Source organism: Protomyctophum parallelum, assembly GCF_964188405.1.
Source record: "Protomyctophum parallelum genome assembly, chromosome: 9".
Taxonomy (NCBI): Eukaryota; Metazoa; Chordata; class Actinopteri; order Myctophiformes; family Myctophidae; genus Protomyctophum; species Protomyctophum parallelum.
In genome coordinates this window covers 31,253,698-31,267,067 of record NC_139706.1, presented here as the reverse complement: position 1 = coordinate 31,267,067, position 13,370 = coordinate 31,253,698, and the positions used below count along the sequence as shown (strand labels likewise).

At 41.3% G+C, this 13,370-nt stretch overlaps 1 protein-coding gene across 3 annotated transcripts in view; it reads left to right on the top strand.

Annotated features, from left to right (window-relative positions):
* The window catches only part of LOC310864972 (LIM domain kinase 1-like), a 97,738-nt gene extending 85,214 nt beyond the window's left edge, over positions 1 to 12,524 (top strand). For all 3 annotated transcript variants that reach the window (XM_083773883.1, XM_083773884.1, XM_083773885.1), the window contains 7 exons: positions 760 to 891; positions 1,349 to 1,408; positions 2,106 to 2,171; positions 4,035 to 4,191; positions 4,911 to 4,966; positions 6,380 to 6,537; positions 7,273 to 12,524. In XM_083773883.1, coding sequence (XP_083630009.1) covers positions 760 to 891; positions 1,349 to 1,408; positions 2,106 to 2,171; positions 4,035 to 4,191; positions 4,911 to 4,966; positions 6,380 to 6,537; positions 7,273 to 7,474 — 831 coding nt within the window. In that variant the 3' untranslated portion in view covers positions 7,475 to 12,524. The remainder of the gene's footprint in view (positions 1 to 759; positions 892 to 1,348; positions 1,409 to 2,105; positions 2,172 to 4,034; positions 4,192 to 4,910; positions 4,967 to 6,379; positions 6,538 to 7,272) is intronic.
* The last annotated feature ends 846 nt before the right edge of the window (positions 12,525 to 13,370 follow it).

Here is a 13,370-nt window from a genome sequence, read left to right as displayed (position 1 = left end):
ATATGGTCACATATTATTCCAATTATGAAAATTGCTCAACATATGCAAGTTAGCATCCGGCATTTTCTACATGCTGGGGACCCATACTCAACATTTCTAACATAAAACCTTGGTGTCCGGGTTCACAATGGGGCTCTATGGGCTGGCAAGTAGACTATCAGGGCGTCTTACTGGTAATCATCTAAATCTACAGTAAGTAACTAGTAAACCTAGTGGAGTAAAAGTACAATATTTGGATCCGAGATGTAGTGGAGTAGAACTAAAAGTATTGGAAATTGCAAATATCTCAAAATTGTACTTGAGTACAGTACTTTAGTAAATATACTTTCCACCCCTGGGTTTTAGAGGTTTGTCGTCACGCTGAGATGCTGACAGCTCATAAAACTCTCCCATCCTGACTGAGTTTGGAATGTCTGAGGAGAAAAAAAGAGTCATCTTTAGGTGCCTTATGTAAACACCCTGCTGTACTGTCGAAAACTCCCCACTGTACTGTCAAAATTCCAACCAGGTCTCCCCCACACACACACTGGTATATTTACAAAAGTTGTAGGATGGCAATCTAGCCAATTATAGTCGGAAGCCAATCTACAACGCGTGAAGACTTTGACATACAGGACAAGTCTCATTATGTCGGAGAGAGTTCAGTTTAACTCAAATCAAAGAAGTTGTCCTTTAAGATGGTGTTTCACTTTTAAACATCAGGGTTTTTCAGGTTTCTGTGTGTAAACACTAAAGCCTGTCGTTGTGTTGTGTGTTCAGGTGAAGGTGATGCGCTGTCTGGAACACCCCAACGTGCTGAAGTTTATCGGCGTCCTCTACAAAGACAAGAGACTCAACTTCATTGCAGAGTATATCAAGGGAGGAACCCTGAGGGAGATCATCAAGAAGATGGTGAGGGGTGTGTGTGTGTGTGTGTGTGTGTGTGTGTGTGTGTGTGTGTGTGTGTGTGTGTGTGTGTGTGTGTGTGTGTGTGTGTGTGTGTGTGTGTGTGTGTGTGTGTGTGTGTGTGTGTGTGTGTGTGTGTGTGTGTGTGTGTGTGTGTGTGTGTGTGTGTGTGTGAGTGAGAGTGTGTTGATTTAATACTTGTGCTGATGTTGCACACCGTAAAATAGATGATCTACAAGGCCAATGCGTCACAGGCTCACAGCACGACGTGTGTGTTACCACCAGCACACAAATAAGCATGAATTACCCCATTAGCCGCAAGCTAATGGAAGGAATGGCTTCTGGCTGCTGGTGTATTCTTTTATCCCTGTTGGAACATCAGGTCTAAAATATTAATAGAAATGAGACATGAATCCTTCCTGCTCATGAACAATGTGATGTTTGTCATTAACTCCGATCACAGGACAGTAACTACCCATGGAACCAGAGGGTCAGCTTTGCTAAGGACATAGCTGCAGGGATGGTGAGTTCACATCATCTCTCTGGTGGGCAAGAGTACATCAAGTCAAAATAAAATATGTTTATTTTGAGCAGAGAAAGCTGCAGTGCAGTAGTGGATGTGGATGCAATAGTATCTATTAGCCTTACTAATACTGCCCTCCAGTGGCTATTTGTATTAACTACAGCATCAGTCCTGTAGTAGCCTGTGGAAATGACAAGATGAATTCCTACAGGATTAGTTAGCTTTAGACAGGTTGAAATGACAAGATGAATTCCTACAGGATTAGATAGCTTTAGACGGGTTTAAATGCTTTGCTTTGGCATATTTTCTTTGACTACAGTAACAATGCGTGACGGGATTACTGCAATCCACAAAGCCAGAGGGAATTAAACAATGCTTATACGGTTCCATTTGGTACCAAGATTACCTAAGCCTTCTGTTCTTTAATTTCTCTTTTTATATTCCCTTCCTTCCTTCCTTCCTTCCTTCCTTCCTTCCTTCCTTCCTTCCTTCCTTCCTTCCTTCCTCTTCCTCCCACCCCCCCCTCCCCCCTCATCCCCCCCCCCCCCCCCCCCCCCCCCCCTCCCCCCCCCACCCCCCCCCTCACCCCCTCCCCCCCCCTCCCCCCCCCCCCCCCCCCCCCCCCCCTCTCTCTCTCTCTCTCTCTCTCTCTCTCTCTCTCTATCTGTGTAACTCGCTCGCTGTATCTGTCATGCAGTCATATCTACATTCCATGAACATCATCCACCGAGATCTGAACTCATACAACTGTTTGGTCCGAGAGGTAAGAGATTGATTGATTGATTGATTGATTGATTGAATACTTTATTAGACAGAAATGTACAGCTTGGATCAAAGGATAAGACACAAAAGTCCTGGGGACTTTCCAGTGTGGTCCTATGTTTTCAATTCATCAACATACAGTAGCATAATAATAACACCAAAATACATTTCAAGTAAAAAAATACATTTTTAAATGTCGTCAGTGAATGTCATCTCGTTTCTATGGGAGGAGTGAGTTTACCTCAGGCCTGTTTTGAAAGAACCCGGCAGTGATTCACATGTTTTAAGTGGTGTGATGGCATTCCACATTTTGGTGTAATAGAATGAGAATTTGTTCTATAGATGGGTGGAACCAGATCGTTGTTGCCACTCCCTCTAGTATTGTGGCAGTGGATGTCACTCACTTTGGAGAAGTCAGGTATGTGGGCATTGAAGGCAAGGCCCCTTTGACTTAGCCTGGTGAAACCACTCCCCCTGCTGGACAACATTTCCATGCAGCCATTTCTCTCGGGCAGAGACGATGTACTCCGAACCAGTTCTGTTCGGAGTGATATGCGGTCGCTAGAGGCGGGATCAACGTGAGACTGATGACATATTGAAGCACTGCCACAGCGCAAACACAACCTAACAATTTTTGTCCCGCTGTTTCCGGTTCATCGTTTCTGCCTGAGAGAGCCCAGATGCAGGCAGGAGGAGGGAACTTGTGAACTCAATACTGCCACAATCTGGCGGAGTCAGGTTACCTTTGACTATCTTAATAACCAATCCCATTACTTAACCCTGTCCTCTACCCTGAGCCATCCCAGGCTAGCAAAATTGTTGTTGGAATTAGGTGGGTCTTTTAGGCAGAGAAGTAGTCGAATCAGTTTGTTTTAGGAAGTCTGAAGCTTAGTTTTTAGTGAAATTGGGATGTTGGAGAACCAAGAGGTGCAAGCGTAGTCAACGTGGCATTGAACGAGGGCTACAGCAAGAGTATTGCTCACGTGCATGCGTTCGCATGTGTGTACTGTAAGTCACTCTTATGCACGTGCATGCGTTTGCTTCCTGTGGGGATTAGCAGCTGTCCTTCATGATGACAGTCAGGTGTGCACAGTGACAACAGAGATGTGAGATGTTCACATACATGTTGAGTGAACCCTGCAGTGTGTAAACACACACAGTAGGTTATTGCATGCTGTACAGCAGACCTACAGTAATCTTCTTCAAATAAAGCCCACATGAGGAACACAACGCATGCAGTGTGTCCTGATTAAAGACTTACCGTCTACAGTGTAAATACAGAGAAGGAGAAATTACAGGAGTGAGGTTTTAACTTCTAGGAGCAAGGGGCAGGTTGTGATATTCTTTCCATTATATCTCATCTACCATATCTACAGTAATATGTATAAATATATGGTCACAAATATTGTGATAATTTACATTTTCACTGTTTTTGTAGAACAGTGTGGCGGTAGCAGATTAATTTAGATTTGAACTAATTCTTGTCTCTGTGTGTAGACCAACAGTGTGGTGGTGGCAGACTTTAACCCATTACAACGGGGAAAGCATCTGTGTCGTTTTAGATTTTATCTATATATTAACCACTTTAACCATTATTTCAATAGCAGATATACAAGCTCATAGTGTGTCACTTTGTGCCATGCTATGCTATCTGCCTCTTTTTTTATCGTGAACAAACGTGAGCAAATCTTTGAATATATATTTTTAAGCCAAATCTTTGTTTCTGGTGGTCGCTGGAACAAATTATTTTGAGATAGGAGTCGGGGGACAAATATAATATAATTCCGGGGCTCCTTGACATGGACAGGTTTGAGCACCACTGTTATAGCATTAGCCTCAGGTTAACTCTCGTCTCTCTCTATAGAACAACAGTGTGGTGGTGGCAGACTTCGGCCTGGCACGGCTCATGGTGCCTGACAAGCTGGCACAGGGCATCCTGCCCGGCCTGAAGAAACCTGACCGTAGGAAGAGATACACGGTGGTGGGGAACCCCTACTGGATGGCTCCAGAGATGATCCATGGTAGATCAGTAACCTTTAATTTATTTATTTCCCCCCAGAATTCATCAACTAATTGTTGCTTGCTATTGACCTCTATAGACCTCTATAGAGGTTGAATTAAAAGGGTTAAATGAGATGCATATCAAGGGGCTAGCCCTTCAATAAAAATCTGAAATATCTAGAGTTTACCAGAGATGTGCTCATCAAATTTTAGCAAGAAATAATTCATTCAGTATGGAAAATGCATAAAGAAATGACTAATAAACTAACAGATCCTGATCCTGAAGTCCTGATCAACCCGATCCAACTGATTCATTGATTATTCAACTGTGACAGAGCAGCCCTATACAGAACTGTATCACTGCTGTCGGGCAGAACCTAACTCCAAAAGGATAATTTTTCAGGAAGAAAACCTTGTATTAAAAACAAAACGAAAAAAAGCAATACTGACTTTAATGAGGTGGTGGAGTTAGCTGTTTTAGCAGACAGTTTGAGGAGCTGGTTTTGTCAAAAGCACTTTTTAATACTTTTTTAACCAACACACATAGAAAGGGTGTTCAATAGCACTGACTTATGAAAATAAATCAAAAAACTGAAAAATGTAGTTAGCTGGTTTCTGCCAGACAGCGACGATATGTAGCTTTTGTAACTTTATTGTAACTTGAATGGTATTTGTATTTGTTGCTAACCTTGCATACCTCAACAACGTACAGAAAATATTCCTGTTTTTGTCTTCTCAGGGAAAAGCTACGATGAGAGAGTGGACATCTTCTCGTTTGGAATCATGCTCTGTGAGGTCAGTAAAATACATCCAATGAAAACATCCATTGAAGGTTTTTGTGTCTTTTATTTCTCGCACATGTTGGAATGTAATGACACAAAGTTGTCACATGGTTGAAGTGCTCTGCCTTTTGTGTGTGAGTAAGGATTGTTGTTTTGAAGCCACATTAAGAGGCTTGAGTAGTTAAAGTATTTTTGGGCTTATTATTGGGGAACGAATAAGTGAACCCTGAAAAGTTCATAGATTAAAAAGAAAAAAGTAAAGTTAGTTTCATGTTACTGGAAGGACTTCCCAGAGCGCCAAACTGCAAAAGTATTTTAAAATCTGAGTGAAATTCCATTGCCGGGGTCTTGTCAGTTCAATCCTGGTGACGTGTGGTAAGCATTAAAGCTCAGCCCCGGCTCTACTCTAGCAGACTTTGGGCTCCAGAGCTCAGTCAGTCAGTCAAAGTAATGCCTAAAATGTATGTCTTGTCGTACGACAGTGTTACGTGGCAAGACTTGCAGATCTACAAGCCGCCAGTGTGTCGTGAATGCAACGTGTTGGTGGCTTGTAGATCTGACATTCTTGTGGCACGCGACGCCGCCGTGCAACAAGGTCTAAATCAGGCTTAAAAGTCCCCCCACACACACATGGACATCATTAGATAGAAGAGGAGATAGATTAGAGAGAGAAGGGGAAGCTGCTCTTCATGTGGCTTCCTGACAGATATACATGCCATGCCTTGAACCATCAGGTTCAGCTTGGTGGTCTCACTGTTGTGGCACTGTTCTGGATCTGTTTTTGTGACCCCTTACGTTACGGTGATGATGGGGGACAGGGTGAAAGCCTTCCCCCTACGGCTAGGTTGGGAGGGGTGGCTGCTAAATATTATTTTTGTCCATCCTCCAAAATGCTGAAAATGGATCTTTTAGCCTGTGGATCTTTTGAACGCTAAAACACCCTTGTGTTTTATTTATTTATTATTTTTTCTTTCTTTTTTTACGGACCATGTAATGTGAAAACCCAACCAGAACCCAAACCACACCCCATGGTTTTTGTAGAGCCAAACCATAGCTTAATATGTCATACTGTATACTATTGAATTGAAATAAAGTTGATGTGCTGTTAGCTGATTGCATTATGCCCTTATAATGGTGTAGGAACAATGAATGGTTTATGCTGGTGATATATTGTTGTTGATATGGAAAGTAATTATTCTGTAATTTGTCCCACCAGGGACAAAAACTTTACTTTTCAGGAGATTCCAATGAATCCAATGTTATTATTACTTGAGTTCACAAGCTCTTGTTAACACTTTTCATTGGTTGAATATTTATAAAAACCCAAAGGCACACTTAACCACTTTCTAACTCGGCTTCCCTATATTGGGCACGTCAATTTAGACAAAACATTTTTCAAACTGTGTGTGTGTCCCTTTCTCTCCAGATCATTGGCAGGGTGAACGCAGACCCTGACTACCTGCCCCGGGCCGGGGACTTTGGTCTGAACGTGTCTGGTTTCCTGGAGCATTTCTGTCCGGCTGACTGCCCTCCGACCTTCTTCCCCGTGGCAGCCATCTGCTGTGATCTCGACGCAGACAAACGGTAAGTCGTTCTTTATCTATGTTAGCAGTTCTCAACCTTTTCAGGGCCGTGACCCCCCCAAAATAATCATATTTGAACTGGGAACCCCCCACCCTGACAAGCACTTGGCATTGTAGTAGGAGTTGAGTCATTACATTTAGTTTGACTCTGTTCCACAGATAAATATTGTGAAAGTAGCAGATTTTTCTAAAGATATTATTTGACTATTTGGCCAATGTTTTACTAGTTTCTATAGAAAGGTTTGTTGATTACTGTTTCTGCAGTCTTTTTCTTTTCTTTTCTTTTCTTTTCTGTCTTTCTTTTTTTTTTAGATGTTAAAACGGTATTGAAAGTCCTTAAATTGTCTTTAAACAGGTTGAGAACCACTGACCTACAATGACAATAATATTAATTAGTTCATACACCTGATTTCTACCCACTGTCCAACCGGACTAAGTGACCACAACCATGACTAAAGAAGTATCAGATGGACTGACTGACAGAGTTTCCTTGATTTTATAGTAGGATAAAAGGATTTTATACAACGATAAACTAGTAAATTGACTTTACATTTGAAACAAATCGCAAAGTGTTACATTTATTTTACACGGTCACAACGGGTTGTGTTGCGGCACGTTGTAAGCTTGTAGATCGGCTATTTTCATTGAAATTGGATTTGGTGTAGACTGTAGAGGGAGACCAGCCAGGTCAACAAGGCACAGAATGGGGTTGTAAAAACGTTTTTCTCTCTTGTAGTCCGCCATTCACCAAACTGGAGGAGTGGCTGGGGAACCTGAAGATGCACTTGGACATGGGCCTTCCCGTGGTGTCTGAACTGGAACAGCTACACAAGGCCTTCTGGACCAACCACAGCATGGCCACCACCACCACGTCACGCTCCGAGAACGGCCTGTCACCTCATGCTGAGCAACCAGAGGAGGCCGCAGCTTCCAGCTAAATCCCCACAGCGTTGGTGGTGGGTGGCAGTGAGTGGCAGAGAGAGACGGGAGCTGTGGCACCTGTCTTACGTCAGCGGGCGTGGTGGATGGCATTGTGTTGCCTAAGGACAGGTGTACTGTGAAAACCCTTCCACACCCAGGTAGACACAGTTGGGTGTGGAGGGAAACAGTCTGGCTCTAGCTGAACAGGTTGTCCTATGGAACGTCAAATCAACAACAGAAAGGTTATAACCATAGCTTGATGTTTCTCTACACCCCTTAAGATAACCTGAAGCAGATTAACAGGTCAGATCATCTCACCAGTCAGTCAAACTGTTGAAGCTGTAACGTTATATGGCCATAGAGGTGAAGTAAGATGCCTCATCAAAACTGTATCAGTTGTTCTGCGTGTGTTTGCAAATTTCACCCGCGTGATCTTGGGTTTGATTTGGTTTGGTTATCAGTGGTCAACCTTTTTTTAAATGCTACGGAGAGGTGCGCTTTCTACGTGCAATGACACAGTATATGTCGAGATCCAGTTTTAGAGTTTTATTAATTGAAGCTCTTTCAGGGCTGAAAAGTCTGAAAAGTGCATGACTGTAAATAATGCTGTCGGGTCACATCCCTGTCAACGTGAGCCTCTGTCTGTCCCCAATGTGCGTGACCTGGTTTGCACACTTCCAGTAGAATAATGAATACTAGGCCAACTGGTGTCTGTCACACTGCTCTCCTCTCCGTCACACCGTGTAGCACTGATGAAACCCGAGGTACACATCGTTTTGCGTTCGGTACACATCGCCTCCTGATCTTTTAAAACAATGTAACTTATTTCAGTGATTTTCTGAGGTGAAATCTTCTTGCTTTTAAACTCATACTTGTTGTACATAGCTTGTGATATTGTAAATGTTTTAAATATTGTAAAATGGATAGACATATTTTATATACGTATGCTACATTGCCATATTTTTATTGGGCTACCGGCTGAAATTTACAGAGAAAGGATTGACTCTAGTGAAGTGAACATGTTGGGGGGACATTTGAGTCACCATGATACCAGTGTTAGGGATGTCAAAGTTAGTGTAAGTGATATTTTTGTTAAAAGGTTAAAGCTCTATATTCCCATAGTAATCAGATATTATCATAAATTCGTTTCCCGATTTGAAAATGTATTTTCTGTTTACTAGGGAGACCCCTTGTTACAGAACAAACTCTATAGCAACCATTACTGAATATAGAGCAATTCAACACTTACTTTAACACAGAAATTTAACTTACACCACCTTTTAATTGTTTGAGTCAAACAAGCCAAAAATAGCCGATCTTACAAGCTCACAGCTGTGCGTTGTGAGCTGGTAAGATCTGCTATTTTTGATGTGCAACACTGGTGCACAACTAAGAACTAAGTATACATCAGGCTTTTAGAACTCAACCATTACATTCTCTCACGTCACCGCAAAATTCATCATGTTTGTTTATAAGTGAACATGGGAGCTGTCTCTAAAACCTCAGCCATGCAGTTTCTGTGTCACTGTGTCATTAGACTTGCCACAAACACAATCACAACATAGAATCACATGGTAAGACAAGATCTCCTTCAATGGGTTCATTGGCATCTTTTATAGCAAAAAGCCCAAACATAGTTGCTAATGTCTAATGAGTAATGACCACCTTCAATGTGTTAATCATCAGTCGTTAAGCCTAATTCATGCTTTGTCATAAGAAGAAGGCGTGGCTCGCTAAACATGACGGATTGTCAATTAAACAAGGCGAAATCATATGGCTTCCCTGTGGATCTCTGATGTCATATTGATGTCGTCATTCTTGCTCAAATATGGAGTTCCACCTGGCTCCAGACTAGTCTGGAATGACCGTGGATCTGAGATAAAGATATCCCCAAAAAAGAACATAGTTATTATTATAACATTAATAGATTTGAAAAATGTAGTTTCTTGGCCTTGCTCACAACGGGCACAAGGTATGTGACACTAATCGGTGCAGTGGTTTGCGAGATTAACTGCGGGGACACACACACATCGGGGATAGACATACATAATAAATACATTCGCACAAACGTTTTCTAGACGACGCTCCCACGCCGTATGTAGCAGTAGTGGCTCAGTAGAGCCTCTGCCTGGTGACCAAAATCCAGAAATCTCCCACCAAGCCAAGGGTGAATTCCACTTTAGGCTAGTGGTTAATGTGTTGGCTTTCCACACGGGAGACCCGGGTTCGATCCCGGGTGTTACACATAGAAACAAGATGCATTATGTTTTGTTTTGTTGAAAATCAATGAATGAATTTGGCTTCACTGAATGTGTGGAGGTGATGAGAACGTCACACACATCCCCCTCTCTCCTTTCATGTGTCCATGTGGGACGCCCGGATGCCCCACTGTTTGTTTACACGTAAAATGCTGGCTGTAAATACTTCTGTATGTGTCTGTCTGTCTGTCTCTGTGTGTTGCATATACATTCTATCGCTCTCTTTTGCTGTCACTTTTCTCTCTTTCTACACCTAACATTCAGTAACTCTCTAATCTGAAATCGATTTCTTTTCATCTTAGTTTTTTCACCGTAATTCTTAATTGATTTATACAAGTGCGCTATAAATCTGGCGTAACAACACGAGCTGCATGGTGTTTCTAGCTAGGTGTGGCTACTTATGCTATTAAACCGAGCTATTTTTGTCTCTAATACATTGTGAATTTAAATAAGAAAATAAAGAATAAAATACGATAACGAGTGAATGGAAAAATAGAATCGTATAAGAAAACAGCATCTCTTTTGATATGAAACCACTGAAATCTTTTTGTATAGATTTGAGTACTTTAATTTGCACTATATACCCAAGTCGCATCTTGAAGCCATGATTTCTCTTTTTTCCCTCTCTCCTCTTTTGGGCTACTTGTGATAAAGAATTCAAAATGACATTGGTTCAGGTTGATACAGTATATTAATATATGAATGCAAGACACTGATCAAGCCTTTCAAACATGTGTACTGGGAAATCCATCCTCTTGATAACAAGCCAGAGAATCGAGTTTTTTTATTATTGTTAATCAAATTTGTAACTGACTTTGTAAATACCACTAGACGTTTCTGCAAAAAACGTAAAAAAGTAATTTGGTTATTTTATTTTATTTAATTCTTTGTAAATTCACCAGCAAGGCCATCCGATGTGGTTGTAGCTGAGTGGGTAGAGTAGAGAGGTCATCTGGTAATCGGAAGGTCACCGGTTTGACAAAAACACTTAACCACTAATAGCTCCTTCCGAGCGCTCGTCCAAAAAAAGCCATCTGAATAAGCCATCTGCTGGATGAATGAATGCAGAAAAGTGCACTCTTATGTCCTTATTCAACCCAGCAGCATGCCATGCAAGAGAGACACACAACGTTGTCTGGTTGGTCGTTGCTACCAAGAGGATGTTGAGGACCTGGCTCTGCCTGTTGCCTACAGCTTGGTCCTTTGTGAATGAGATTCTGTGTAATGGTTATGCGTGTTTTCATAATGTGATGATGTCCCGAAGAGGCTTCCACTGCTGTTCGCCTCTCTTTAAACCCAACCCTTTTAACCACATTAACCTTGGACTCCCTATTTCAGGCGAAAATGGTCAAACAATAGCAAAAATAGTGTAGGCCTACATGTATTTTATATAGCTGCTATTTTTGCAATCCATCGTATGACATAGGGCTTATGTGGTTAATCAAGTGGTTAAAGTGGCTTGGTCTCACCTTCCGTTTTCATAACTTTCTGGCTCAGGGCTGTAAATCTTTCTGGCGCTACTTTACAATTCAGTAAATTACAGTGACATCACACAGGAGAGCAGTCACAGTATAGTAACTGTTAAAGGTCAGTTTATGCTTTTTTGCTTTGTGTGTCGAACAGCAACACACGTCTCTCACTGCGTTCTGAGATGGGAGCGTTCATACTGTCTGCGTCTTGTCGACAGTGTCACCCAACAAAATAACGGAGCTTACTACCAATCAGAGTATACTCAACAATTTATGTGTGGGGTCTGCGACCATTCGCTTTTCCCGCCTTGGGCAAGACCCAGAGCCATTGAAGGAGAGTTACGACATCTCCGTTCACTTCACGGGGCCAGTCCAATGGCGGCTCTTCTACATAGACTTCTATTGGCGAAGAGCATAGCGAAGAGTTGATGCTTTACGAATCTGTTTTCTTTCTCCGTGAATGAAACAGGTGTTGTGATTGATTGGTTACAACACCTGGTTACAAGTCCATCCCCCATAGACACTCTGCATCAGTTCGTGGCCTGACACCCTCTGAGAAAGTTGCTCTGTGACACATGTTTTACATTTGTCACATAAAGGCAAGCATAAATTGACCTTAGACTTCAAACGAGCATGCATATAATGAACCAACACAGAACATTTCTCTGTTAATTAATTAAGACCATATCCCACTGATAATAATATAATATTTGTCAGCAGACTTGAATACGATTGATTTCGCAGTGTGTCTCCATTCCAGCTCACGCACGGTGTGTCATGTGAAGCATGTTCCAACGTGCGTGATTGCATACGTGTACAGTATGTGCGTGCGTGCATGTGTGCGTGTGTGCGTGTGTGTTAATGAATGAGAATGTTGTCGCAGCACTTCTTTTTGCAAAGGATCGTTACCTCTTCAATAATGCTGTGCCTTTGTTTTAAGCTAGCCTTGCCAACGACTTCGAAAACGTATCCATTTTGAACTGATTTCCTTTTTTTGTATCGTAAAGCAGCAAGCCTGATTCTAATGGATCAAATATTGTTATTGTCGTGGCTGATACTTATATATGTTTTATGGTATTTCCTCTTGTTCTGTATCATATTTATATTTTCCAGATCTCCCATTGTCTGTCTTGATATTTTAGGATTATATTTCTTTTTGTCTTTTATTTTTATTTCTTACACAAGCTGTGAAAACAATTCTGCACTTTAATCCTACGTGAATATTTAGAATCTGAGGAGGCGACTGTTTTTTCATTGCAGCTGAAATAAAACTGTTGCTCCTTAAACTGAAAGATTGAAATGTTTTTTGAGCTGTTTTGCAAGTACTTTACCCTCCAAACATTATGAGATCATTTAAAAAATTCAAAATAAATAAATAAAATAAAATAATTGACATTGAGGACTACATTGAACCTGCCAACCCTACTCTGGGGATGTCATTATCTGCAAAATCTTTCAAAGTGTTCCAACAAATGTTCAAATGTTCAAACATTTTTCAAATTAACAAAAGCACACACTTGTAGATCTGCTGATACTTTGTGCAATACTGTAGTACGATATAAATATAGGGCTTTAATAAAGTGGTTACAATGTGGAGACAACTTCCTTGTGTAATAAAGATAATTCTCATTCTGAAATAAGATGCTACATCACATGGAGCTAACCTTTCAATCAATTGTGAGGAAAATACATTGCAAACACACTGGGCACTTGGGGGAACTCATTGTTTGTGCATTTTCTTATTATATTTAATTTATTTTTGAAAACAACTATTTTGAGGACAATGGGCAAACTGGGTGCACCTCCTCTATTTAATGCCCAGCCGGCACCCGATTTGTGCCAAAGTCACTGCATGGTATCCATGTCATCACCACCTTCTGGATAAACACTACAGTGGCTCCCTAACTGTTTTTGGAGTGATCCCCAAATGATTAGCAATAGCTTTTATATGTTTTCTCACTCAACACTAACAGTAAACAAACCAACTACAGTAAAAGTGTAATATAGGCATTATCTGTATATTTCTAGACTAAACTGGGAATTGATTCAATTGAATGACTTTTTAATACCAAATTGGCCACTTGACTAGTTCACATTATGTTGGGGTCGGTGCACTGAAACCCTTGGAATAATAAGCAGGGGGACACACCTTAGACTAGTATTTTATATGGTAGCCTATATACTCG